Source organism: Erinaceus europaeus, chromosome 1 (genome assembly GCF_950295315.1).
Source record: "Erinaceus europaeus chromosome 1, mEriEur2.1, whole genome shotgun sequence".
NCBI classification, from domain to species: domain Eukaryota; kingdom Metazoa; phylum Chordata; class Mammalia; order Eulipotyphla; family Erinaceidae; genus Erinaceus; species Erinaceus europaeus.
In genome coordinates, this window is record NC_080162.1 from 75,434,924 (window position 1) to 75,461,599 (window position 26,676).

General features: G+C 40.9%; 1 protein-coding gene across 3 annotated transcripts in view; it reads left to right on the forward strand.

The window, feature by feature from the left end:
- Positions 1 to 26,676, forward strand: part of ASXL1 (ASXL transcriptional regulator 1) — a 68,571-nt gene that overhangs the window by 3,689 nt on the left and 38,206 nt on the right. For 2 of the 3 annotated variants that reach the window (XM_060188339.1, XM_060188349.1), the window contains exons 2-3: positions 3,971 to 4,053; positions 8,962 to 9,067. In XM_060188339.1, the coding sequence (XP_060044322.1) occupies positions 3,971 to 4,053; positions 8,962 to 9,067 (189 nt within the window). Of the gene's footprint in view, positions 1 to 487; positions 1,128 to 3,970; positions 4,054 to 8,961; positions 9,068 to 26,676 lie in introns of those variants that run through there. The other variant, XM_060188334.1, reaches the window with a different exon arrangement.

Here is a 26,676-nt window from a genome sequence, read left to right on the forward strand (position 1 = left end):
GGAAGACAGAGAGGAGGAGAGAAAGATAGACACCTGCAGACCTGCTTTACCGCCTGTGAAGCGACTCCCCTGCAGGTGGGGAGCCGGGGTTGGAACCGGGATCCTTATGCCGGTCCTTGTGCTTTGCGCCACCTGCGCTTAACCCGCTGCGCTACAGCCCGACTCCCGAAGAGATACTTTTTTAAAAGTATGTTTAGAAAGAGACTAATAGAACACTGTTGAATTGTTCTTATACCAATAGCTGGAGGTATATATAGTTTTAATAATAGTGGATACTTTGTATCTTTTGATGTAGCTTCCTTTTAGATATTTTGTTTCCTGTGATTCTTGGGGTTCTTCTGACTACTATTTAAATAATTAGTAACTAATTTTTCAGAATTTGTAACTAGTTTTATTAATAAGAGACTATCTTACAAAAATTTGCTAATTCAGCTCACTATGTATCAGAGAAATGCTATCTCTGGCTGTGGGCATTGGTAACTTGTAACAGGGCTTACTGTGGGCTTGTCCAACTCAACACCTTCATATGTTTCTGAATATAAAGTTGTGTAAGGGGGTGAGAAGATAGTTCCCCCAGTACAACGTACACCTTACCATGTATCTGAGCCTTGGCACCACATTGGAGCACCATGGACAGCACCACGGGTGTTCTATGGATGATGGAGTGGTCTTGGGGTGTGTTGCCTCTCTTAAAAAAAAAAAAAAAAAAAGACCAGAGTTCACTCAGGTATCATTTCCCAGCATTGTGTTAAAATAATAACAACAACAATAATAGAGGTTAAGGTGTCATTGAGAACTAGGGACATAGAGGGCTCACAGAGTGTTACAGATATGACAAACACCATTGTAGGTACATAAATGGTAATCAGACATCCATGTCTTCTTATTCTCCAGGCATAGTTAAAAGTAGTTCCTCCTTTCACTTTCAAATATGTTCCACTTTGAAAGATAGATTATATGTGTTGCAGAAGTTTGGGGGCACCGATAAAAGGCATTTAACTCTGTTTGGCAGACTTCAGAGATGACTTCCTGTGAGAAGGTGCTTTGTGAACCTAATGTTGAAGAATTTGTAGGAAGAGTTGGGCCACCACAGAGCATGTAAGCAGGAGCTGGTGACAAATAGCAGGGTGTGTATATACCTACAAGGTGGTAAGGCACTGTAGGCAGTTACTTTATCTTAAATCTTGGAAAAAGAAAAAAAAAAAAAAAAAGGGAAAAACAGTGACAGGAAGACATTAGTGGCCATATTTCACAAATGAGAGAAGTTATGCTCAGTTTAGAATACCAGAATTTCAGTTCATGCCTGTCTGATTCTAAAACCTATGCTTTTTCAGTGGGCAAGTAGACTATATGATTATGTTCTTGTTAAAGGCTCTTAAAATGAGAAAGTGAGGGGCCAGGTGGTGGCGCACCTGGTTAAGTGCTCACATTATAGTGCGCAAGAACCTGGGTTTGAGCCCCTGGTTCCCACCTGTAGGGAGAAAGCTTCATGAGTGGTGAAGCAGGGCTGCAGGTGTCTCTCTCCTCTCTTCCTTTCTAAACACCCCCTCCCCTCTCAGTTTCTCTTTGCCTCTACCCAGTAATAAATACATAAGCATATTTTAAAGAAGAGAGAGAGTGATGAGAGCAGGTTTGCTTTGTTGGGTTGACCTTAGGCTATATAGCATGTAAATTCTCCAAGAGGAGGGGTTTGGGTCTTGTTAACTGAGGAATTCCTAGAACTCTTTCTCACCCAAAGCAAGTTTTTCATAAATATGTGGAATGAAGAATGGCAGCAGCGTAATAAGGATTTGGGGAAAGTGTGGCTGGATGTAGGAGTATTAGAGAAGAGGCTGTTTGGGATAAGTAGAAAGCTGGCTGTGAGATGTTAAAACAGGTAAGATGAAGGGAAGTGCCTAGGGTTTTGAATTAGATGATTAACAGCTACCAGCCAAAGTAGGGAGTGTTGGGAAAGAGTGGGTCTAGAGGGCAGGTGATTTGAATTGTTGGTTAAGTTGAGTCTGGAGAATAATTAGATAATTAAGGGTGATCAGTACAGAACTGAATGTTTAAGTTGGGAGCTTGAGAAGTCTGGGTTAGAGATAGAAATTTGGGAGTTATCAGAATTTCAGTAGAAGTTGAAATTTCTACTATATTCTACTGAGATACAGTAATGTTACCCAAAGACAATGTAAAAAATGAATGAAAGAGACTGAGAATGAGGCATGGTAAGTAAGGGGTTTACATCAACCCTCTAAAACTTGGCTCCCTTTAGTGCTAAGGATCAAGACTTTTTTTTTTGACTAGGAAAAATGTTTTATTAAAATAGTAAAAATAGAAAATAGTTATTGTGTAGTGCAGAGTTGGGGATACCCTGTTCCAAAGGCACTTCCCCAATGTACTTTATTACCATTATTTTTTACTCTGGTCCTTGGGCTTTGCGCCACCTGTGCTTAATCCACTGCGCTACCACTCGACTCCCAATTACCATCGTTTCTTAATTGAGAGAGTTAATGGTTTATAGTGTATTCATTGATACATTGATACATGGCTGCACTGCCATGCACCAGGACCCTTAAATTCCCTTCCACTCCTCCACCCCCCTCCCCTTGCATTACATTTTAGTCACAATGGAGCAGCACTTGGTTGTTGTGGTTTACAGCAAAGTATTCGTGTATCAGTAGTTTGGGCTAACCTAAGCAGCTGTATCAGCAGAGAGAACCTAGAGATTGACAGCATATGGAAGTTGCATACTAATAAGCAACTGCCATATCTTAGAAATGGTGCTAACGTGGATCGGGAGGTGGCGCAGTGGATAGGGCATCAGACTCTCAAGCATGAGGTCCTGAGTTCAGTCCCCGACACACATGTACCAGAGTGATGTCTGTCTGGTTCTTTCTCTCTCACCTTCTGTCTTTCTCATTAATAAATAAATAAAATATTGAAAAAAAAGAATGCCTCCTATATTCATAAAAAAAAGAAATGGTGCTAACATAAGTGTACCTTTTCTCATGTTTTTTTGTTCATGCCAATCATAGAGAGTCATGTTGCTAAATGTACAGTGGTAGTTGATACTACAGTTTCAAAAATATTGGTGGGGGCCCGGTGGTCGTGCAGTGGGTTAAACACACATGGTACAAAGCTTAAGGACCACCATAAGGATCCCAGCTCAAGCCCCCACTCTCCATCTGCAGGGGCTCACTTCACAAGCAGCGAAGCAGGTCTGCAGGTATCTTTCTCTCCCCCTCTCTGTCTTCCTCTCCTCTCTTGATTTCTCTATCCTGTCCAACAACAACTACAACGAAAAGAACAACAAGGGCAACAAAATGGAAAAAAGGCTTCCAGGAGCAGTGAGTTGGTAGTGTAGGCACTGAGCCCCAGTAATAAACCTGGAGGCAAAAAAAAAAAGGTGCTCACTAGGATCCTTGGGAAAGAGAATTTGGATGTACTTTTGTCTTCTGTTACATTACACTATGTATTTGGTGTTGTAGCGATGTTAACAGTATCGTGTTAAGTAGTAGCTAGGGTTGGCAAAACCTCACCTATCTTAATGCTAAGATACATATGCTAAGATGTACTTTTAGAATTGAGAATTGAAACATTTAAGCTGATTGTACTTTCAGCAAATGGGCATATACATAAGGTTTTTAAGGTAATTTTTAACTGTAGAAAAACAATCTTTTTCTTTATTGGGGGATTAATGGTTTATAGTCAACAGTGAAAAAATAGTAGTTTGTACATGAGTAACATTTCTCAGTTTTCCACATAATAATCCACCCCCCTCTAGGTCCTCCTCTGCATCATGTTCCAGGACCTGAACACTGCCCCCCACCTGCCACCCCAGAATGTTTTACTTTGGTGTAGTACACCAAGCAAAACTGAATTTTTTTCTATACCTCATAGCATACCTATACTGTATATAACCCATGACATAAATTGATGGATATAAATGAAAATTGCACACTGAAATTGGATAATTGTATTTCTTCAGGTGCTAGAAAACTACTCAGATGCTCCAATGACACCAAAGCAGATCCTGCAGGTTATAGAGGCAGAAGGACTAAAGGAAATGAGGTTTGTATTGCTCTTGTTGCTTTGAAAGATTTCAAAGGACATGTGCCTTAGTGCTAGGTGGTGGTGCACCTGGTTGAGTGCACATATTACAGTGCACAAGGAACCAGGTTCAAACCCCTGGCCCCCACCTGCAGGGGGAAAGCATTGCAAGTGGTGAAGCACTGTTGCGGGTGTCTGTCTCTCTATCATCTGCTTCCCTCCAATTTCTGGCTATCTTTATTCAATAAGTGAAGATAAACATTTTTTTAAAAATATCAAGTAAAAAGAGAAAAGGACACATGTCTTTCTGTAGTCACATAGTAACTTAAGTCCACATGTACATATATATTTGGTTGAACTGTCTTCCAGGTGGTATGTCTACAAATTGTGGGTGCTGGGATCGATCCTGGGACCTCAGGCATGCAAATTCTGTAGTGTAAGACTGACCTATTGCCTCATGAGCCCCCCTTTTAAAAAATTAAGTAATTAATTATTGGATAGAGATAGAAATTGAGAGGAGTGAGGGGTTCGAGAGGGAGAGGAAGACAGAGAGACACCTGCAGCCCTACTTCGCCACTTGTGAAGCTTTCCCTCTACAGGCGGGGACCAGGAGCTTGAACTTGGGATCTTGTGCATTGTAATGTGTGTGTTTAACCAGGTGTGCCACCGCCCGGCCCCGAGCCCCCCCCTTTTTAAACATGGAACTTTTTTGAAGGGTAGATGTATAAGCTCAGTAATAACTAAAAACTACCTTTGTCTTTTTTATTACTATTTTATTTATTTATTTATTTATTTATTTATTTATTTATTAATAAGAAAGATAGGAGGAGAGAGAGAGAGAAAGAACCAGACATCACTCTGGTACATGTGCTGCTGCGGACTGAACCCAAGACCTCATGCTTGAAAGTCCTGATGCTTCATTCACTGTGCCACCTCCCTGACCACTTATTACTGTTTTTTTAAATTATATTTATTTATTATTGGATAGAGACAGCCAGAAATTGATGGGGGAGATAGAAAGGAAGAGACAGACAACTGTAACCTTGCTTTACTACTCTAGAAGCTTTCTCCTGGCAGGTGGGGACTGCAAGCTCAAACCCAGGCCCTTGCACATTGTAACATGTGCACTCAACCAGGTGTGCCACCACCTAGCCCCAAACCTACCCTTCTCTATATCATCTCTCAAGTTTTTTGTTTTGGGATCAAAGAGAAGTGGTACCATCATAAAACTCACTGGATTTTTTTTTCTTCTTCTTCTGAGTCTAGCTACTTATGATATAAATATATTAAGTTTTAGAGTAATCTTGACTTGATGTGGTTTTCCTAGTGAAACAGCATGGTAGAAACACAAGATTGCTCGCATTACAGCTAATAAGTGTTCTAAATCCTTTCTCTTCTCATTCTCACTCCAAACTTTTTCCTTTTTAAATTTTAGAAAAGATTTATATGTTAATGGGGGGAAGAGAGAATGCGCAAACACCAGAACACTCTGGCACATGTAGTTCTGGGGATCAAACTTGGAACCTTATGCTTTAGGATCCATGACTTTATCCACTGTACCACCTACATGGCCACTTTTTAAACTCAGATGAAGAAAGAGCACAGCACAGCACTTTTTGGGGGCACAGGATAAATAATATATATTTTTGCTAGGTAAACATTAGCTGGTTGGCATTGACCTTATAGAGTCAGCTTCTAGATGTCAGTTCAGATATTTTCCAATTTTGTGGGGATAAAAGATCGAGATCACATTTGTTTAAATTATATATATATATATATATATATATATATATATATATATATATATATATGCAGTGTTATAATGATGCTTTATTTTTGTCTTTCTGAACTATTTCTCATCATGCTGCTTGCTGTCTGCACTGCTGTTGGACCACTCTGCCTACAGAAGGTAAATTAGTCCCTTTGGGACAGATGGGCTTGAGAACCTTAACTTATTTCTATTTCTTGCTGTTATAGGAATTATGAAGCAGTTGTGGTAGCTTGTGAAGAGTGAGCAGCTCTGTAATTTGTAGACAGAGTTATAGTGTGTAGGAGTCGCACAGTTCGCAGGAGGGATCTGCCACATGCCGTTCCTCCTTGGAGCAGAGATGTTAGCACACCCACTTGATGCTCCAGATTCTGCACAAGGTTTCTTTTAGAGATTGGCTCTTGTTGATTTTTTTTTTTTTTTTTTTTTTTTACATTCACTGTGTTCCAAAGCAGAATAAGTAATATAGATTTTTTTTTTAAAGAACTTTTTTAGAATCATTTATTTTTAACACTGCATAAATTAGGCCCTTTAGTTCTGAAAAATGCTAAGAAGCTTTACTTAAGATATGTGTGTATATGTATGTGTGTATGTATATACATATATATACTTTTTTAAAAAATGGTATGTATATATTTCTTAAATTTTATTTATTTTTCCTTTTGTTGCCCTTGTCTTTTTATTGTTGTAGTTATTGTTGTTGTTATTGATGTCATCGTTGTTAGATAGGACAGAGAGAAATGGAGAGAAGAGGGGAAGACGGGAGAGAAAGAGAGACACCTGCAGACCTGCTTCACTGCTTGTGAAGCGACTCCCCTGTAGGTGGGGAGCTGGTCCTTGCGCTTCGTGCCACATGCGCTTAACCCGCTGCGCTACCGCCCGACTCCTGGCATGTATATTAACATGCAGGGAGATGGAAGAGAAGGTTGGGTGCATAGGTGAACCCTAACAGTGGCATACTAGTGCCAATCTCAGTTAATATTATTATGGCCATTTGCAATTTTTTTTTTTTTTAATTTCTTGGGGGGGCTTAATGTTTTACATTCGACAGTAAATACAGTAGTTTGTACATGCATAATGTGTTTCAGTTTTCCACATAACAATACAACCCCCACTAGCTCCTCTGTCATCCTTTTTGGACCTGTACTCTCCCTCCCACCCACCCCAGAGTCTTTCACTTTGGTGCAATGACATGGCAGCTTTTCTATTTTTTAGATTCAATAGGTAGATTCTAACTTACTGTGTTATTTTGTGACATACTATTATAGCAGGAACCACAAAATAGGTCAATATGCCTTTTTTTTTGTTTTGTTTTTTGGTTTAATATTTGAGAATTACTGGGTACTAAGTCCATTTGACTTAATATACTCACATTTAAATGACTATGTCTAAGTAATGTTACTAAAGCCCATCCTCCCCCTTTTTTCAACAGAAAAAGCAAATAAAGCACTGATTTCCATTGTGTGCTTATTGGGAAATATTTAACTGGGAAATGATGTGCTTCCCCCCCCCCCCCTTTGAATAGCACCACACCATTGATTCTGTGGTCTTTGTGTCAACATTATGTGGCAATTTCTGAATATGCTAGTTGGAATATAAAAGTTAGGAAATGCCTTGCTTTGTTTTTAACTAGTGTTTAAAATTTAATTTTAAAATTATAGAGAATATTAGATAAGTTTTTTCAAAACTTCTGTATGAACTTGAAAATATTGTGTGGTTTTCTAATTTTCTTTTTTGTTACCAGAGCACTGTTGAGCTCTGACTCTTGGTGGTATGGTAGTGGTGTGGGGGGGATTGAACCTGGGATGGAGTCTTAGGCATGAGAGGCCATTTGCATAACCATTATGCTGTCTACCCTCCGAAGTGGTTTTCTAATTTCCTTTCCTCCTCCTCCTTCTTGCCAGAGCACTGCTTACGATGGTACAGGGATAGAACCTGGATCTTTGAACCTTAAGTGTAAATGGTTTTGTGTAACCATTATGTGATCTCCCCAAACCCTCTTTTTAAATAATTTTAATTTTATTTATTTCACTAGATGTAGGTGTAGCGGTATGTGGGGAGAGGGAGAGAGGGAGTCAGAGCAGCACTCTGGAATATGTAGTGCTAAGGAATGAACTTAGGGTCTCTACTTGTGAGTCTATTCTGTTGTACTCTAATACTGCTGCTGTGCCACCTATTTTTCCATTTCTGCCACCAGGGTTATCACTGGGACTCCTACACAATGAATCTGTTGCTCCTGGCAACCATATAGATTTTTTTCCTCCCATTTTTTTCTTGTTGAGAAATGTATAGCTAAGTTTATACAGAGAAATTTATAGTGAAGGAGTAGATAAGGAGAGAGACCTGCAGCACTACTTCACCACTTGTGAAGCTTCCCACAAAGTGGGGTCTGGGGTTTGAACCCATGGTAATGTGGGAATGTATCCCTTCTACTGTTCATACTTTCATAAAGGTGCTAAGGAGAACTGGGAAGGTAGCCTAATGGTTATGTAAAATGACTTTCCTGCCTGAGGCACTAGAGGTCTCAGGTCCCAAGTTTAATCCCCAGCACCACCATAAACCAAAACTGAGCAGTGTTCTTGTTTTAAAAAAGAAAGAAAAAGAAAATTAATGAGGAAATGTCAGGTGTGGAACAGTTATATCATATAGTATGTCTGCTGACTTGCTACTTGCATAGTGAAATTGTCATGGGGTCTTCTCTCAGGCGTTTCTACTATGCTTAAAAATGAGGGGTCTGGGAGCTGGCTTAGTAGGTAGAATGCTTGCTTTACCATAGGTCAAGACCTGGTTTGGTCTCTAGCACCACATGGGAACAGTGCTTTGATTTCTAAAAGAAAAAATAAAATGGCCTAGGTTATGTAAAAGACTTCCGTTCCTGAGGCTGTGAAGTGCCAGGTTCAATCCTCAGTACCATCATAAACCCAAGCTGAGAAGTGCTGTGGTCTTTCTGTGTGTCTTTTTTCTCATGAAAAAATAAATAAAATTTAAAAAGAATTTTTAAAAAATTGGACTGGGAGCTCGCTCAGTGATATTACACATAATTGAAGTCTTAAGTTCATTCTATGGCACTGTGTTAAAAAAAAAAAAGAGTTGGAAGCATTACATCTTTTGAATATTTAGGCCTTTATATGACACTTATCTATCCTTGTGTATTTTCACAGTGGGACATCTCCTCTTGCCTGTCTTAATGCCATGCTACATTCCAATTCAAGAGGAGAGGGACTCTTTTATAAATTACCTGGTCGAATCAGCCTTTTCACACTGAAGGTAAGTAATTTAAGTTGTTTTACTGTAGTAATTCTTAAACATTTAGTAAGTTTAAGAATCACTTTGTACAGCTGGGGAAGTGGCTCAGCTGACAGAATATAGGACTTACATATCTAAGGTTCCTGGTTTGGTCCTTGGTGCAGAGTATACTGGAGGTGTAGTCTCTGACTTTTCTTTCTCTCTCATGAAATAGTCTCTCTCATAAAATCTCTTGGTAGGTCTGGAATGAGCACATGCATTTGAATTTCTAATAAATAGTCCAGGTGAAGGGCTGGGGAGACAACATAATGGTTATGCAAAAGACTTCTTGCTTCTAAGTCCCAGGTTCAATTCCCAGTATTGTCATATGCCAGAGCTGACCTGTACTCTGGTTGCTCTCTGTATGTATCTTTCTGTGTTTCTCTGTATTTTATTTATTTATTTATTTTACCTTTTTCCCCCCTTTATTGGGGGATTGATGTTTTACATTTGACAGTGAATACAATGGTGTGTACATGCATAACATTTCTCAGTTTTCCACATAACAATACAACCCCCACTAGATCCTCTGTCATCCTTTTCCAGGACCTGTACTCTTCACCCCCCTGCCCCCCGGTTTATCTGTCTTTAAAAAAAAAAATGTCCAGGTGATGCTGATGCTGTTGATTCCTTTTTTTTTTTTTCCTTTTGGGGTTCACTGCTTGTGCTACAAATCCACTGCTCCTGTGGCCATTTTTTTTTTTCGAGTTTTTTGATAGGACAGAGATAAATTTGAGAGGGGAGGGAAAAACAGAGGGTGACAGAAAGATAGACACCTGCAGACTTGTTTTACCGCTTGTGAAGCAACCCCCTGTAGGTGGAGAACTGAGGGATGGAACTAGTATCCTTGCACTTTGTACTATATATGCTTAACCTGGTGTGTCACCGCCTGGCCCCTTTTTAAATTTTTTTATTTATTACCTTTATTAGAGATTGCCAGAAATTGAGAGAGAAGGTGGAGACACAGAGGGAGAGAGACAGAGACACATGTAGCCCTTTTTAACTAACGCTTGCAAAGCTTTCCCCCTGCAGATGGGGACTGGGGGCTTGAGTGCAGGTCCTTGCACACTGTAAGATAGGTGCTCAGCCAGGCGTGCTACCACTGACCCCCTCCTTTTTGTCTACCCTTTGAAATCCTCTCCTCACATGAGGAACATCATGTGAGATAACTTTTCAGGTAGCCGCTCCCTGAGAAAGACTTGAGGTAGGAGTGAGGCACTGAAGGGATCTTGAGCCCACTTTTTGGTCTACAATAGAAGATCTCACTCTCAGACTCCATTTCTTATTTCTCTTTTCTTTTTTTTTCCTCCAGGGTTATTGCTAGGCTCGGTGCCTGCACCATGAATCCACCGCTCCTGGAGGCCATTCCCCCCCCCCCCCTTTTTTGTTGTAGCCTCGTTGTGGTTATTATTATTGCCATTGTTGATGTTGTTCATTGTTGGATAGGACAGAGAGAAATGGAGAGAGGAGGGGAAGACAGAGACGGGGAGAGAAAGACAGACACCTGCAGACCTGCTTCACCGCCTGTGAAACGACTCCCCTGCAGGTGGGGAGCCGGGGGCTCGAACCGGGATCCTTACTCCGGTCCCTGCGCTTTGCGCCACATGCGCTTAACCCACTGCGCCACCGCCCGACCCCTCTTGTTTCTCTTTTCTTTCATTCATTCTTTTTTTTCTCGGTAACTGCGCGATAACTCTTAACCATTCCCAATGTTGTTTGGTTTTTGGTTTTCTTTCTCCTCTTTCATTTTTGATAGAGATGGAGAGAATAGGGAAGGAAAGAGAAAGAGAAACACCTGTAGCACTGCTTTACCACTTGAAAAGCTTCCCCCATGCAGAGGGGAACCAGGGCCTGGAACCTGGATCTTCATGCATGGTATTCTCTGTGATCTCCTAGCTTTCCACTGGCTGATCACTAATGCTATTGATTTTGAATGGCACTTTGAGATGTTTTGGTGTGAACAGGATATTGGACATTATTTTGTCACCTCAACTGTTGTCAGCTTTTGCTTATCTAGGTCTTTGCAGATTGCATGTAAGTGGGCATAGTATATATAGGGGAAAAGTGCCAGTGTGTTCTAATTTGGATTTTGTTTGTAATAATATTGTGAAGGATAAATAACTGGGCAGCTAAGACCTGACCATTGGGAATATCTGAAGTCACTGGGAATAAGCAACAGAATATGTGCCTCGTATATGTGAGGACCTGGATTCAAATCTCTGACATCATGAAACAGCAATAAAGACAAAACAAATGTTATTCTACAGATGGTAGAGTGGCATTTTGGTCTTTGTCATGCTCACTTAAAAAAATAATAATATGGCGTCGGGCGGTAGTGCAGCAGGTTAAGTACACGTGGCGCAAAGTGTAAGGACTGGCCTAAGGATCCCGGTTCGAGCCCCCAACTCCCCACCTGCAGGGGAGTCGCTTCACAGGCAGTGAAGCAGGTCTGCAGGTGTCTTTCTCTCCCCCCTCTGTCTTCCCCTTCTCTCTCCATTTCTCTGTTCTATCCAACAATGATGACGACAACAACAGTAATAACTACAACAATAAAACAACAAAGGCAACAAAAGGGAATAAATAAATATTTAAAAAATAATGATAGTAATAGGACCAGGGTAGAATACTTGCCCTGAGTTTGATCTACATAGCATGAAAGAGCGTATCTGAAATAAAACGTATTGGTGAAGTTGAATTGAATAACTTATTAGCCTTTATTAAGTGATACTAACTACAAAGGGAGAAAACTTGGGTAGAGTTCATGGAAAGCTTAAACAGAATTGAAGTGTACAGGTTGTTTTTCTATCACATATATATCTGTTTTATATATATGATATATCTTAATATATATATATATATATATATATATATATATATATATATATATATATATATATCTCTGCCCTTTAGACCAGAGGTCAGCTAACTTTTCCGTAAAGTTTTCAATAGTGAATTTTCTAGGACTCAGTGACGGTCACAGCTGTTTAATAATTCCATTATATCAGGAAAGCAGTCACAAGAAAATGCGCAAATGAATGAGCATGGCTGTGTTATAATAAAATTGTACTTATGGGTATGGGGGGGCTATAGCATAATCGTTATGCAAAAAGTTTTTTTTATATTATTTATTTTCCCTTTTGTTGCCCTTGTTTTTATTGTTATAGTTATTATTGCTGTTGTTGTTGTCATCATTGTTGGATAGGACAGAGATAAATGGAGAGAGGAGGGAAAGACAGGGAGAGAAAGACACCTACAGACCTGCTTCACCGCTTGTGAAGTAACTCCCCTGTAAATGGGGAACCAGGGGCTTAAGCCACGTGTGCTTAACCCACTGCGCTACCGCCCAACTCCCACAAAAAGATTTTTATGCTTGAGGCTCCAAAATTTTGGATTCAATCCCTTGCACCACCATAAGTCAGAGCTGAGCAGTACTCTGGTTGAAAAAATAAAGTTTCAAATTAAAATATTTTGTTTATGGGGTTAGGAGATAGCTCACCTGTTACAACGAGTCCAAGGCCTTGACTTTGAGCCCCAGCACTCTTAAGTGCTGGCAAAGACTCCATGGATAGTGGTGCCAAGTACATTCATACTTCTCTCCCTCCCAAATAAAAGAATGAAAAAGTTGACCTGGGATTCCTGTTAATGCACATGCAGGAGGCCTAGCACTGCTTTAAGGAAGTAGTAGAAGGAGGAGCGTAGTTACAAATTGTACTAGTCCATATGCCGACTTCTGTCTTTCTCTCATGTTTTGTATTAGTAGAAATGCTTTCTTTTAATTCAGAATTCAAAACTTTATGAAACTTGATCTTTATGTATTACATATGTATTATGTTCACATGTCTTTGCTGTTTTCTGTATTATTTTCTAATTTGTAGTTTTTTTTGTTAAGTTCAGCAGAGTGTCAGGAACCAAACCTTGGGAGTGGCAGTCCTGAATTTGAAACCTAGCTTTGGGGGAGTTGGGCGGTAGCGCATTGGGTTAGGTGCACATGGCACAAAGCACAAGCACAGGCATAAGGATCCCGGTTCCAGCCCCCGGCTCCCCACCTGCAGAGGAGTCGCTTCACAGGCGGTGAAGAAGAAAGAAAAAGAAATCTAGCTTTGTGCCCTCCAGGAGGTGGACTTTGAAGCTTTAAGTTCCAGAATTCCAATCCCTAGCCTCATGTTTATCTGCCAGAGTGATGCTCTGGTTCTTTTCTCCCTCTTACCACCCCTGTTAATTAATTTTTTTTTTTTCCCTTTTACCAGAGCATTGTTCAGCTCTGGCTTATGGAGGTGACTTTGGAGCCTCAGGCATGGGAGTCTATTTGAGTAACCATTATGCTATCTACCCTCCACCCTTAATTAATGTTTTTTTAAAAAGAAAGATACTTGAACTGGAATTGGCATATTGCACCAAAGTAAAAGACTCTGGGGTAGGGGGTGGAGGAGAATACAGGTCCAAAAAGGATGACAAAATGAAAGATTTTTATATAGCTTTATAATTTGTGATGGATTTACCTCCTCTTTATTGTGATGCCTGCATCCTTGATAATAGCCAGTCCTTAATAATTGGTAGCCTTTATGGTGCCTGCATGACTCCATACCTGGCAGCCTTTTTTTTTTTTTCCCCCTCCCACCTTTCCTCCATTCTTTTCTTTTTTTGATAGATAAACAGACAAACAGAAGGAGACATAGCCTGTAGCACTTGTCTAACTATTGTAAAGTTTCTTCCCTGTAGGTGGGGACCAGGGGCTTGAATCAGGGTCTTGTGCATGGCCCCATTGATTTTTTTTTTTGTTACTTAATTTTTATTTATTATTGGATAGAGACAGAAATTGGGGGGAGGAGTGGAGAGGGAGAGAGACAGAGAGATACTTGGAGCTCTGCTTCACCACTCATGAAGCTTTCCTCCTCTAGGTGGGGACCAGGGGATTGAACCCTGAGTCCTTGTGCACTGTAGTGTGAGTGCTTAACGAGGAGTGCCACTGCCTCCCCCCCTTTTTTGTATTTTATGGTATTGAGATGGAAAATGAATTAATAGATTTTAAAAGAGCAGACAATTTCATTATTACCATACCTATTTACACTTACACTGCCAGATTATGTCTGCTGTTCTAGGTTGTAGTTTAGAATGACTCAACAGGAAGGATAGAAATAATGGATATAAAAAAAAAAAAGAAATAATGGATATTTTGACTAATGATCTACTAGGGTTAATATGGTCAGGGTCTTCCCTCTTTTTTTAAAAATTTTTTTATTATCTTTATTTATTTATTGGATAGAGACAGCCAGAAGTCGAGAGGAAGGGGAGAGAGAGAGACAGAGAGAGACACCTGTAGCCCTGCTTCACCACTTGCAAAGCTTTTCCCCTGCAGGTGGGGACCGGGGGCTCGAACCTGGGTCCTTGTGCACTGTAACATGTGCACTCAACCAGGTGCACCACCACCCGGGCCCTTTTTTTTTTTAAAAAAAGAATTTATTTATTCATGAGAAAGATAGTAGAGAAAGAACCAGCCATCACTCTGGTACATGTGCTGCCAGGGATCGAACTTAGGACCTCATGCTTGAGATTCTAGTGCCTTAGCCACTGCACCACCTCCTGGACCACACAGGGTCTTCCCTCTTATAAAGGACAGGAACTCATAAATTTACATTTGTCATTTTCCCTTTTTGAGATTGGTAGTGGCATTTCTGAAATCCTGTGGGATTTTTATTTTGTCTGAATTAGCTCTGTGTAAAGAAAAAAATCACGAACAGAATAGGTTGGTGGTTTCTTCCTTTCTTATTTGGGAATTAAATTTTTTTTTTCAATCATTATTTTTACCAGATCACTGCTCAGCTCTGCTTTATTTATGGTGATGCCAGAGATTGAACCTGGGACCTTTGGTGCTTGAGGCATGAAAATCCTTTTGCATACTCATTATCCTATCTAGTTTAGCAGGTCCTTAGAGTCAAAATTATATTTATACAAGTGATTTTGCTACTTACTTGAAAACAGTGTCTCTTTTCAGCCCTGGATACATTGTATGGCCTTGTCTATGACTAACAAAGGTTAACTTCTAACTTGAAATTTTGTGTGGGCTTGCTGCAGATGTCCTTCACTGATAAAAGTTGTGTTCTGCATGATGTGCACCATTTGAGACTTTATATAGTTGCATGTATCAGTCCTTTGCCATTCCTCAGGGCAGATGGGGTAACAAGTCTACCTACCTATGCTTTGGATTCTTTTTTTTTTTTTCCGTTACTGTGGTGATTAATGGTTTATAGTCAACAGTAAAATACAATAGTTTGTGCATGTGTAACATCTCAGTTTTCCACATAACAATTCAACCCCCACTAGGTCCTCCTCTGTCATCATGTTCCAGGACCTGAACCCTCCCCCTTCCCCCCTCCACTAAGTCTGTTACTTTGGTGCAATGCACCAAACCCACTCCAAGTTCTGCTTTGTGTTTTCTTATTTTTCAGCCTATTATTATTATTATTATTGGTGATTTAATACCAATAGACAAGTTGTGGGATAAGAGGGGTACAATTCATACAATTCCCACCACCAGTGTACCATATCCCATACCTTCCACTAGAAGCTTCCCCATTCTTTATCCCTCTGGGAGTATGGACCAAAGATCTCTCTGTGGCACAGAAGTGGGGGAGGTCTGGCTTTTGTAATTATTTCTTTGCTGGACATGGGTGTTGACAGGTTGATCCATACCCCCAGCCTGTCTCTACCTTTCCTTAGTGGGGACTCTACTTTTTGGATTCTTTATTTGAATTGCTTTCCTTAAGCTTTTCTTGAAGTTACCTGTTAATGTCCATTATTGCCTGAGAGAGGTAGGATTTGTATCATTTTCCTATCCTTATAAAACCACAGTACATTTCTTTGTGCAGTTTTAGGACTTTTCACACTGAATTAGGCTTTTATGATGTGATGGTTGTGTTACTGGTAAGTTTTACCTGGGTGAGTCAAATACAATATCAGGTAAAGCTAGTCATCTGAACACAATGTTGTTGTGGAATGATGTGCTCAGGTTGAGATGTCATTTATGTCACTTATGGGCACTTGAACTTTATTATATATACCTCATGATCATGCAGAGCTCAGCCAGCCATCAGGGTACTAGGGGGTGAGAAGTTACAGATGCTGGAGATTGAACCCAGAGTCTCATATGTTCTTTCATGTGCTCTACGACTGAGCTATAGTCCTAGGTAATTTTAATTCAATGTCCAGTCTTTTAATTTACAATAGTTAATGAGCTCAGTTAAATCTTTAAGTGTATAGAAAGTATAAAATATTTTTTCAAGGTGTAAATTTATTTATTTATTTATTACTAGTGATTTAATAATGATAGACAAAATTGTGGGATAAGAGGGGTACAGTTCCATACAATTCCCACCACAAGAGTTCTATTTACCCTCCCTTCACTCGGAGGATCCCTATTCTTTATCCCTCTGGGAGTATGGACCAAAGATTTTTTTTTTTTTTTAATTTATTACTGGATAGAGACAGAGAGAAATTGAGAGGGAAGGGGGAGCTAGAGAGGGAGAGAGAGAGAGAGACACCTACAGCCCTGCTTCACCACTCATGAAGCTTTCCCCCTGCAGGTGGGGACCAGGGGCTTGAACCTGGGTCCTTGTGCACTGTGATGTGTGCGCTTAACCAGGTATGCCACCACCTGGCCCCCGGACCAAAGATTTTTATGGGGTGGAGAAGGTGGAATGTCTGGCTTCTGTAATTATTTCTCCACTGGATATAGGCATTGACAGGTCGATTCATACCTCAGCATGTCTCTACCTTTTCCTAATGGGGTAGGGCTCTGGGGAGATGGAGTTCTATAACACATTGGTCAGGTCATCTGACCAGGGAAATCATGTTGGCGTCACAGTAGCACCAGCAACTTGTTGGCTGAAAAGATTAAGAAAAGAATTAGGAAGTCTATTTTAGGTATAGTCTAAGGCACTCATGAACTAGTAATTTTTGATTGAGCTCCACAGATAACATGCAGGTGGGCTAAATATATTGCTTGGAAAGATAGTGTCAGAGTTGGAAATAGGACTAGAAAGCTGGATCAGGGCAGACAGTAGCTCCCCAAAATGGGAAAAATATATAAATACTGCTAAATGTAAACTCCATCAAGGGCTCATGTCTGTTCATATTTAGTACAGGAGCCTGTATAACCTCTTCTTCCCTGTTTCTTTCCATGGTCATAGCTAGAAACATTCTAGGCTGCACTCATTTCAGGACTTGTCTTCCTCAAGTGACAGAGTATGTTGACCCAACCTCCCTCCAGAGAGGGGCAGTTTCTACCATTATTGTTCCTCATTGAGGGCAAGGTCCTGTAGAGGCCCACAAGAGGGTAAATGATGTTTCTGATGGAGATAACCAGGGATGGGGTCTGTTAGAGGTCTAGGTCCATCATGTCTATGTGGGAATCCCACGATTCCCTGACTAGGGCCCCAGATGATGGGATAGCCTGGTAGTGACCAAAAAGGCCATCATTAAAGTGTGTCAGTCTCTTACCCATATCCAGCTTTTGTAGTCCTTACTTTATCTGACAGGGTTAGAGTTAGAGTGATTGAGGGAAGTGAAGTAGGAAGCAGGTGAGTAGGGTATCTAGGTCTAATCCGAAAATACCTCATTTAAGTACTTCATGGTGTCTTTTTTTAGGTCTTTCTACTTGCTATACTTTCTGAGTCACAGAAAACCATTGTACACTTTTACTTTAAAAAGGTATATATTTTTCCCTATCTTACGGATACATGTGCATATGTACCCTATCTCATGAATCCTGGTCTATATCTAAGTTCTGTAATTTTGCTGGGAAGTGCACCACTCAAAATGGAATTAAGAAGTCTTAGGAGCTAGGAAAGGTCTCACCTGAGTATTGGAGCTGGAAGGTTGACATCCCCAGACCTGGTGTCTCTGGATATAGTCCGAAGTGAAACATGTGGAGGTGATACTGGTTACCTTATTTTGGTTGAGATCTGTAGATGCAGTATCAAATGGTATGGATCAAGAGAAATATGAAGGAAAATGAGCAAAGCCCCAGAGGTTCCAGGACTGGGAGAAATAACAGACTTTATAGAGAATGAGGAAGGTTCCTTGTCTTACAGTTTAAGAAGGCAAAAGATAATTATTATTGTAACCAAGTTATTTGAGAACTTAGTTTACTTTGAAAATCCCATGGTTAGGATTTACTGTACCATAAAAGACCTTACCGTGATTTATGTCATTTAATGCTATTTACAATTAACTGTATCTTATATACTGGCAAGACTGCTTGCTTCTGGTCTCCCTGGTCTAAACAACTCTCTCAGTCACTCACTTACCTATTGTTGGACACCTGGATTGTTTCCCAGGTTTTGGCTATTACAAATTGTGCTGCTGTGAACATAGATATCACATACCTTTTTGGATGGGTGTGTTTGACTCTGTAGGATATATCCCTAGGAGAGGAGTTGCAGGGTCATAGGGAAGGTTGATTTCTATTCTAGCCTTGTGAGGCTTCTCCAGAATGCTTTCCACAGGGGTTAGACCAGTTTACATCCCAGCAGTGCAGGAGGGTTCTTTTGTCCCTATAACCCTCCCCAGCATTTGTTGTTGCTTCCGTTTCTGATGTATGACATTCTCATTGGTGGTATTTTCATTGTTATCTTTATTTGCATTTCTCTGACTTGGAGCAATTTTTCATATGTCTGTTGGCCTTTTGTATCTCTTTTGTAGTGAATATTAACTTAAACCTATTATTCATCTTAGCTCTATCCAGCTTAGCAGTCTACTCCATTTTATTTTATTTCTTTTATTTTTTATTTCTTTTTTATTTTATTTATTTTATTTTATTTTATTTTATTTCTGTTTTTCTCCTCTCCCCACTTTTTTTGTGCCATTTGCTTTTTTTTTTTTTAATACTTTATTTTATTTATTTATTCCCTTTTGTTGCCCTTGTTGTTTTATTGTTGTAGTTATTATTGTTGTTGTCGTCGTTGTTGGAGAGGACAGAGAGAAATGGAGAGAGGAGGGGAAGACAGAGAGGAGGAGAGAAAGATAGACACCTGCAGACCTGCTTTACCGCCTGTGAAGCGACTCCCCTGCAGGTGGGGAGCCGGGGTTTGAACCGGGATCCTTATGCCGGTCCTTGTGCTTTGCGCCACCTGCGCTTAACCCGCTGCGCTACAGCCCGACTCCCTTTTTTTTTTTTTTTTTGCGAAGTTTGGTGAGCTCTTTATATATTTTGGTTATTAGCCTTTTGTCTGATGTATAGCATGGCATGTAAAAATCCTCTCCCATGGCATGTAAAAATCCTCTCCCTCTTCTTTTGCTGTGCACAAGTTTTTCAATTTGATGTAGTCTCATTGGCTTATGTTTAATCTTCATGCATTGGGGTCTGTATCATCAAAGATACTTTTGAGGTTTAGATGGGAAAGTATTTCACCAATATTTTCCTCTAAGTATTTGATAGTTTCTGGTCCAACATCCAGTTCCTTGATCCAGTTTGCTTTGAGGTAAAGTGGTTCAGTCTCATTCTTTTGCATGTTTCAACAAAATTTTTCCCAGTACCATTTGTTGAAGAGATCTGCTTTTCTCCATTTAATAGTTCGGGCCCTTATAAAAAATTAGATGTCCATAGGTGGTTTTTTTGTTTGTTTTGTTTTATTTGTACCATAATGCTACTCAACTCTCTGATCTATGGTAGTGCCAGGTATTGAATTTGAAATACTGGAGCCTCGGGCATAGAAATCTTTTTGCGTACCATTATGCTGTCTCCCTCTCCCTAAAAGTATAAAATCTTCTTGGTAAAAGATGACTACATTTGAAATGTCCATTTTTTATTAAAATTTACTTTGTGGAGTCATGGAGATAGCCCAGTGGTATATCACAGGACTTGCAAGCCTATGGCCTCAGATTTGAACCCTTGCCCTGTATGTGCCAAAACTGAGCAGTGCTCTAGTATCTCTCCTTTGTCCCCTTTCAAAAATAAACAGATCTTTAAAAAAAAAAAAAGTGGGAGCCAGGTAGTGGAGCACCTGGTTGAGTGCACATGTTATAGTGAGCAAGGACCCAGGTTTGAGCCCCCAGACCCCACCTGCAGGGGGAAAGCTTCACAAGTGGTGAAGCAGTGCTGCAGGTGTCTTTCTCTCTCCCTCTCTATCACTCCCTTCCCTCTCAATTTCTGACTGTCTCTATACAACAAATAAATAAAGATTAAAAAAATATTTTAAAAAAAAGTGAATTTAGTCTAAAGTTAAAAAATCTACAGTGTGGAAAGGAAGGAAGAGACAAATGGAAGAAGAGAGATAAATATAGCATTCTCGCAGTGTTATTTATATAACTATCATTAAAATATTCATGCATACTTCCACACTTAAGCAATTTCCATACTATTTATATTACCATTAGATATCAAGAACAAATGAAATAAACTTGGGAGAGAGTAAAGCCATTTGAAAGTTAGTGTTAGAATCTATATGTATTTTGATTTCTAGTAGGTGCACATGAAGCAGAGTGGTCTTTTAAAACACAGAGATCACATTATATCATGATCTGTCCTACTTAGTCCTCGCATACTGGGTAGTATGCAAAGTCTTTATATTTAAGCCACTCTGGCACTCACTCTGTTTCTCAAATATCTCCTACTTGTGGTACCAGTAGAACCTACACACTTATACAAGGACCTCAGTTCAAGCTCCTAGCCACCACATGGGAGCACTGGCACAGGAAAAGCTTTGTGAGGGTTAGAGAAGTGCTATAGTATCTCTTCTCTACTGTTTCTTTCTTTCTCTCTTTCTCTCTAAGATTTTATTTATTTATTAATAAGAAAGATAGTAGGAAAGAGAGAAAGAACCAGACACCACTCTGGTACATGTGTCCCTGGGATCAAACTCAGGGCCTCATGCTTGAGAGTTCAGTGCTTTATCCACTGTGCCACCTCCCAGACCACTCTTCTCTATGGTTTCTCTCCCTCTGAGTCTCTCACCAGTCTTGGGGGAGGGGAGAATCCACCATGAATTATAGAATTGTGCAGTGAAAAGTCTGGCAAAAATTAAAAAATAATTAAATAAAACCCCCAAACTTGTGTCTGTGTTGGGGACCCTTGCACATGCTGATACTGCTGCATAAAAAACTGCATAGAAAAAAGTGCCTTTCGATTGAAGCTTTCTGTAACTGCCAGTCTAATTCCACTTCAAAAGGAGATTGTTTCATAGCCCTATCAGTTTCAGAAATTACCTCTGTGTGGGAGATAGCTCATCTGGTAGAGCGCACACAATACCAAGTTTGCCTGATGGACAACTAGAGAGAGTGCCATGAATGATGGAGTGGCATTGTGGTGTGTCTCTTCTCTCTCTACTTCTCCCTTCTCCCTCCAAAAAAGTAGAGAATTGAAAACAAAATCCTGGAACAGTGATACTATGTGCATGTTCAACATTGGCGCCATGTAAATTACCATGTTTATTTGGTTACTTGATTATGGTTAGGCTCTGCTTATTTGTAAGTTTTCATTCGTGTCTCGAAAATCATAGACATATAATAAAGCCAAATTAAAAGTAGTAGATAGCATCTTATTAAATGCTTTACTTTTTTTTGTAGTTCAGCTTTTTAAAAATATTATTGGATAGAGATAGAGAAATTGAGAGGTAAACGAGGGATTAGAGAGACAGACACCTGCAGCCCTGCTTCACCACTTGCAAAGCTTTCCCCCTGCAGGTGGGGACCAGGGGCTTGAACCCGGGTCCTTGCACACTATTGTGTGTACACTTAACCAGGTATGCCACCACCTGGCCCTGTTCACCTTTCTTTTATGTCAATTTTAAAACATGCATATATAGCATTTTCTTCCTTCTGCTCAGCATATCTACATCTTAAGGGCACACCCTATCCCTGCCCTCCCCCCCTTTTTTTTTCACTTGTCCTCTTTGGAGCTTGTGTGAAAGAATCTGCTGGCACTAGAAATAAATCTTTTCAGGCCCCAGCCATAATTTGGCTCCTCTTAGTTGCAAAAGAGAGAAATTGAACCACTAAAGATAGTTTAAATTTTTGGGTATTTATTTAAATCTACTTTGCTCCTTTTAGAATTTTGACCTTTGACCATATTGTTAGACATAATAATTTCTACTTACATACATACATACATACATTCTTTCTCACCCTCTTGCTCCCTTCCCCCCTCCCGCCCCTGGAAGTGAATTGAGGGGTTTGTACATGTGCTTTCCTGCTGAGCAGCCTCAACTTTTAAAATTTGAGAGGAAGGGAGTCGGGCGGTGGCGCAGTGGGTTAAGCGCACGTGGCGCAAAGCGCAGGGACCGGCGTAAGGATCCCGGTTCGAGCCCCCGGCTCCCCACCTGCAGGGGAGTCACTTCACGGGCGGTGAAGCAGGTCTGCAGGTGTCTATCTTTCTCTCCCCTCTCTCTCTGTCTTCCCCTCCTCTCTCCATTTCTCTCTGTTCTATCCAACAACAAAGCAATGTCAACAATGGCAATAATAACCGCAACGAGGCTGCAACAACTAGGGCAACAAAAAGGGGGAAAAATGGCCTCCAGGAGCGGTGGATTCATGGTGCAGGCACCGAGCCCAGCAATAACCCTGGAGGAGAAAAAAAAAAAAATTTTGAGAGGAAGAGAGACACCCAGTGCTCCACTCTACGGAGTCCTGTGCTGTTTATGGGACAAGCGTGCAGTGGTGGAGATTGAATTTAGGACCTCATTTGTGATAAGATGTGCCTTCTAAGTGCTGAGCCATCTCCTAGCTCCAACTTTATCCAACTTTAATTTAAAGTGGTAGTGGTATTCAAATACACAATCTTAAATGCTTGGGATCCTAGATTTTAGTGTGGGAGGGACCTGAGATCATCCAATCCATTTTCATTTTGCAAATAGAAAGTTCAGCATCTAACAGATGTGACCATATATCTGTATGGTAAATACATGTGGTCAGGTTGGTACTGGTGTTCTACTTTTTCATTCTGGGTGGATATTCATTATAATTGAGAATTTATTTACCTGTTTGTTTATTTGTATGGGTGGGGGAGAGAGAGAATGAACTAGAACATCACTGCCACATCTGCCACACCAGGATTGAATTCAGGATCTCAAGCAAGAAAGTCCACTGCTTAGTTTGCACCATATCCCACGCCAGTGAAAATTCTCTCTCTCTATATATATATATATATTAATGAGAAGGAGGTTTGAGTTAGTTCTTGAATGTTTGAGAAACGTGGATGTTGAAGGAATAACTTCAAATTTCATGTATCTTGGAACAGTAGAGGAATAGGAAACAAAAAGATTCTGTTGGGAGCAGGGTGGTAGCACAGCAGGTTAAGCGTATATAGCGCAAAGTGCAAAGACCCACAAGAATCTGGTTTGAGTCCCCAGCTCCCCATCTGCAGAGAGGTCGCTTCACAAGTAGTGAATCAGATCTTCAGGTGCCTATCTTTCTCTCCTCCTTTCTGTCTTCCCCTTCTCTCTTGATTTCTCTCTGTCCTATCCAACAATGACAGCAATAACAATAACTACAACAGTGATTAATAACAAGGACAACAAAAGGGAAAAAAATAGCCTCCAGGAGCAGTGGATTCTTAGTGCAGGCACCGAGTCCCAACTTCTTCTTCTTCTAGCGTTTGCCCTTCTTCCGTAGCCAGTCAACAGCGTCAGGTTGAGCCTGATGTAAAGTTTCGAGACCTCCTTTGAATCTGGAGAGGTGGCAGTCGACTGTGGGTCATAGTCTGTCTGTAGCCGCAGGGGCAGTTCGGGTCGTCTCTGGCTCCCCAGCGATGGAACATAGTGGCGCACCGGTCATGGCCTGTTCGATAGCGATTGAGGAGGGCCCAATCATAACGTGTTAGGTCAAAGCTGGGTTGACGCTTGCAGGGGTCTGTGATGAGGTGTCTGTTCTTTACCTCAGCTGACTGCCAACTCTTTTTCCAAGAGTCTGGAACAGAGAAGTTCAATGTAGGTGTAGGGGACCTGTTGTTAAATTTTCGACTCTGGCCGGCCGGGCTAGCTTCACGGGCGGGTAACAGAGATGCAGAGACAACAGCTGGGCAGGGAAGCTGTATTTCTTTATTCAGGAACAACGATTCATAAACTAAGACAAACTAATCACCAAACAGAACTCTGCTGTCTCTTTGCGGTGGCACAAGCACACTCTCTTACTCTGCAACTCAGGAACTCCGGAACTCTGGCGGGGTTCCCAGGGGCAGGGCCAAGCTGGCCCGCGAAATTAACAGGACTGATGCAATTCTCTTGGCGGGGGGAGAACTAGAACCCAATGTAAAGCATACAACAGGGACCAGATTGGATGACGAGACGTCAAGCGTTGGACAGGGTGGGCGAAGATATCCACGTATATTGGCAGGTCCGGTCAAGCGTAGACGTGGGAAATGAACTTAGATGATGCCACGTCCCGACGAATATCTGGCGGGGCGATGTTGCTAAGAACTGGCAACCATGGAACCGGGGTGGAACGGATGGTTCCAGAAATTAGCCTCATGGAGGAATATAATTTGAAATCGACCAAGTGGACATGGGGGCTACGGAACCATACTGGGGCACAGTATTCTGCAGTGGAATAGCATAATGCCAGAGATGATGATCGTAGTGTGGAAGCGCTCGCGCCCCATGAGGAGCTGGCCAGTCTTGCAATGATGTTATTCCTCGCGCCCACCTTTGCTGCAGTTTTTATGAGATGTTCGTGAAATGACAGAGTGCGATCGAGAGTAACGCCAAGATAGACTGGCTGGGCTTCATGCCGGATTCTGGTATCGTCAAGCTGCACATTAAGCTCATGCGAGGCCGAGGCATGGTGTAGATGGAAAACAGATGATACCGTTTTTGCAGTGCTAGGGATTAGTCGCCATTTTTTACAGTAATCAGATATCAGAGACATGTCTTTCGTGAGTGTTTCCTCGAGGATGTCAAACTTGGATGCCTGAGTTGCACAGCAGATGTCATCAGCGTAGATGAACTTCCTTGAAGAAGTTTCTGGGAGGTCATTGATGTAAATATTAAATAGCGTAGGAGCCAGAACAGAGCTCTGGGGGAGGCCACTTGAGACAAGTCTCCATCTGCTAGACTTGTCACCCAGATGCACCCGGAATCTTCTGTTTTGGAGAAGAAACGATATAGTGTTGGCCACCCATGGAGGCAGGCATCTTGAGATCTTGACTAGGAGACCACGGTGTCAGACTGTGTCATAGGCTGCTGTGAGATCAACAAAGACAGCACCCATCTTTAAATTCTTCTGGAATCCATTTTCAATGTAAGTTGAGAGGGCCAGGGCTTGTTCGCAGGTAGACCTTTCTGGGCGGAAACCAGCTTGGGCGGGTGATAGGAATTTCTCTGTAAGAGGAGAAATACGTGACAGAAGCAGCTTCTCAAGGAGTTTGTAACACACGGAGAGGAGAGAAATTGGCAGCGAGTGTTGGGTCTTTCTTTGATTTCATAACTGCTATTATCTTCGTTGGGCATAGATTCGGATTCCAAGATGTGGGACAGGAATGAAGTGAGCCACTTCTTTGCCGCGGGGCCCAAGTTAAGAATGAGTTCTGGGGTGATGTTATCATAGCCAGCAGCCGTTCCCGGTTTAACCCTCTTCAAAGCGTCTTCCAGTTCAGACAGTGTAAAGGGAGAGAGTTTTGGAGATGGACAAGTCCCAACAATAACCCTGAAGGCAAAAAAAAAAAAAAAAAATTCTGTTCTAGAAGATCCTGTCTTTTCTGATTCACTTGTACTAAATAAACATTGAGATGTGTGTCATTCAGTTTCAGAATCATGTTTAGTCTTTTGTCAGACAGATAACTGTGTCCAGTTTTTCTTTGGGAAAGTAACTTTTTTATTTTTATTTGTTATTGGATAGAGACAGAGAAATTGAGGGGAAGAGGAATTAGAGAGGGAAAGAGACAGAGACACCTGCAGCCCTGCTTCACCACTCATGAAGCTTTCCCCCTGCAGGTGGGGACCAGGGGCTTGAACCCGGGACCTTGCACACTTTAGTGTGTGTGTGCTTAGCCAGGTGCACCACTGCCTGGCCTCAATAAACGTTTTTAAAAATTTTTCATTTTGCAATTTGGTAACCATTTTCATTGCCACCTTCTTAGCTTGTTTACCTTATGTGTGGGATAATGAAATAAAACTCCCTGATCTTCTTGCTTGCTTTTTTTTTGACCCTTTAGGATTCAGTTTTCTCTTCTTTAATCCACACAGCAGCTACAGGGGGCCTTTTTATCAAAGTATAATTTCATTATGTTTGATATGCCTGTCAATGACTACTCATTGCATTGCATCTATTATTTTTTAAAAAAAATCCAAACCTTGTTCAGCCACACTGCCTTCTTTTTCTTTCTTTAATCTCCTTTTCAATTTTAGTGTTTCTTCCCCTTTGAGACATTTTTCTCTCCATTTTGGCTTGGCTGTGGATCTCAATTTAAATGCCAGTTCTTCAGCAGAGTCTTTTATCTCTGAATTGGAATTTTCTTTTGTGCCTTGAACTTTAATTATAATTTGGGTGATTATTTGATATTTCTTCTGATGTTAGAGGCAAAGAGTCTGTACAGGCACATATTGCTTGGCAACCTTTTTGGTCAGTGACAGACTACATATATGACAGTAGTTGTAGCAGGCTGT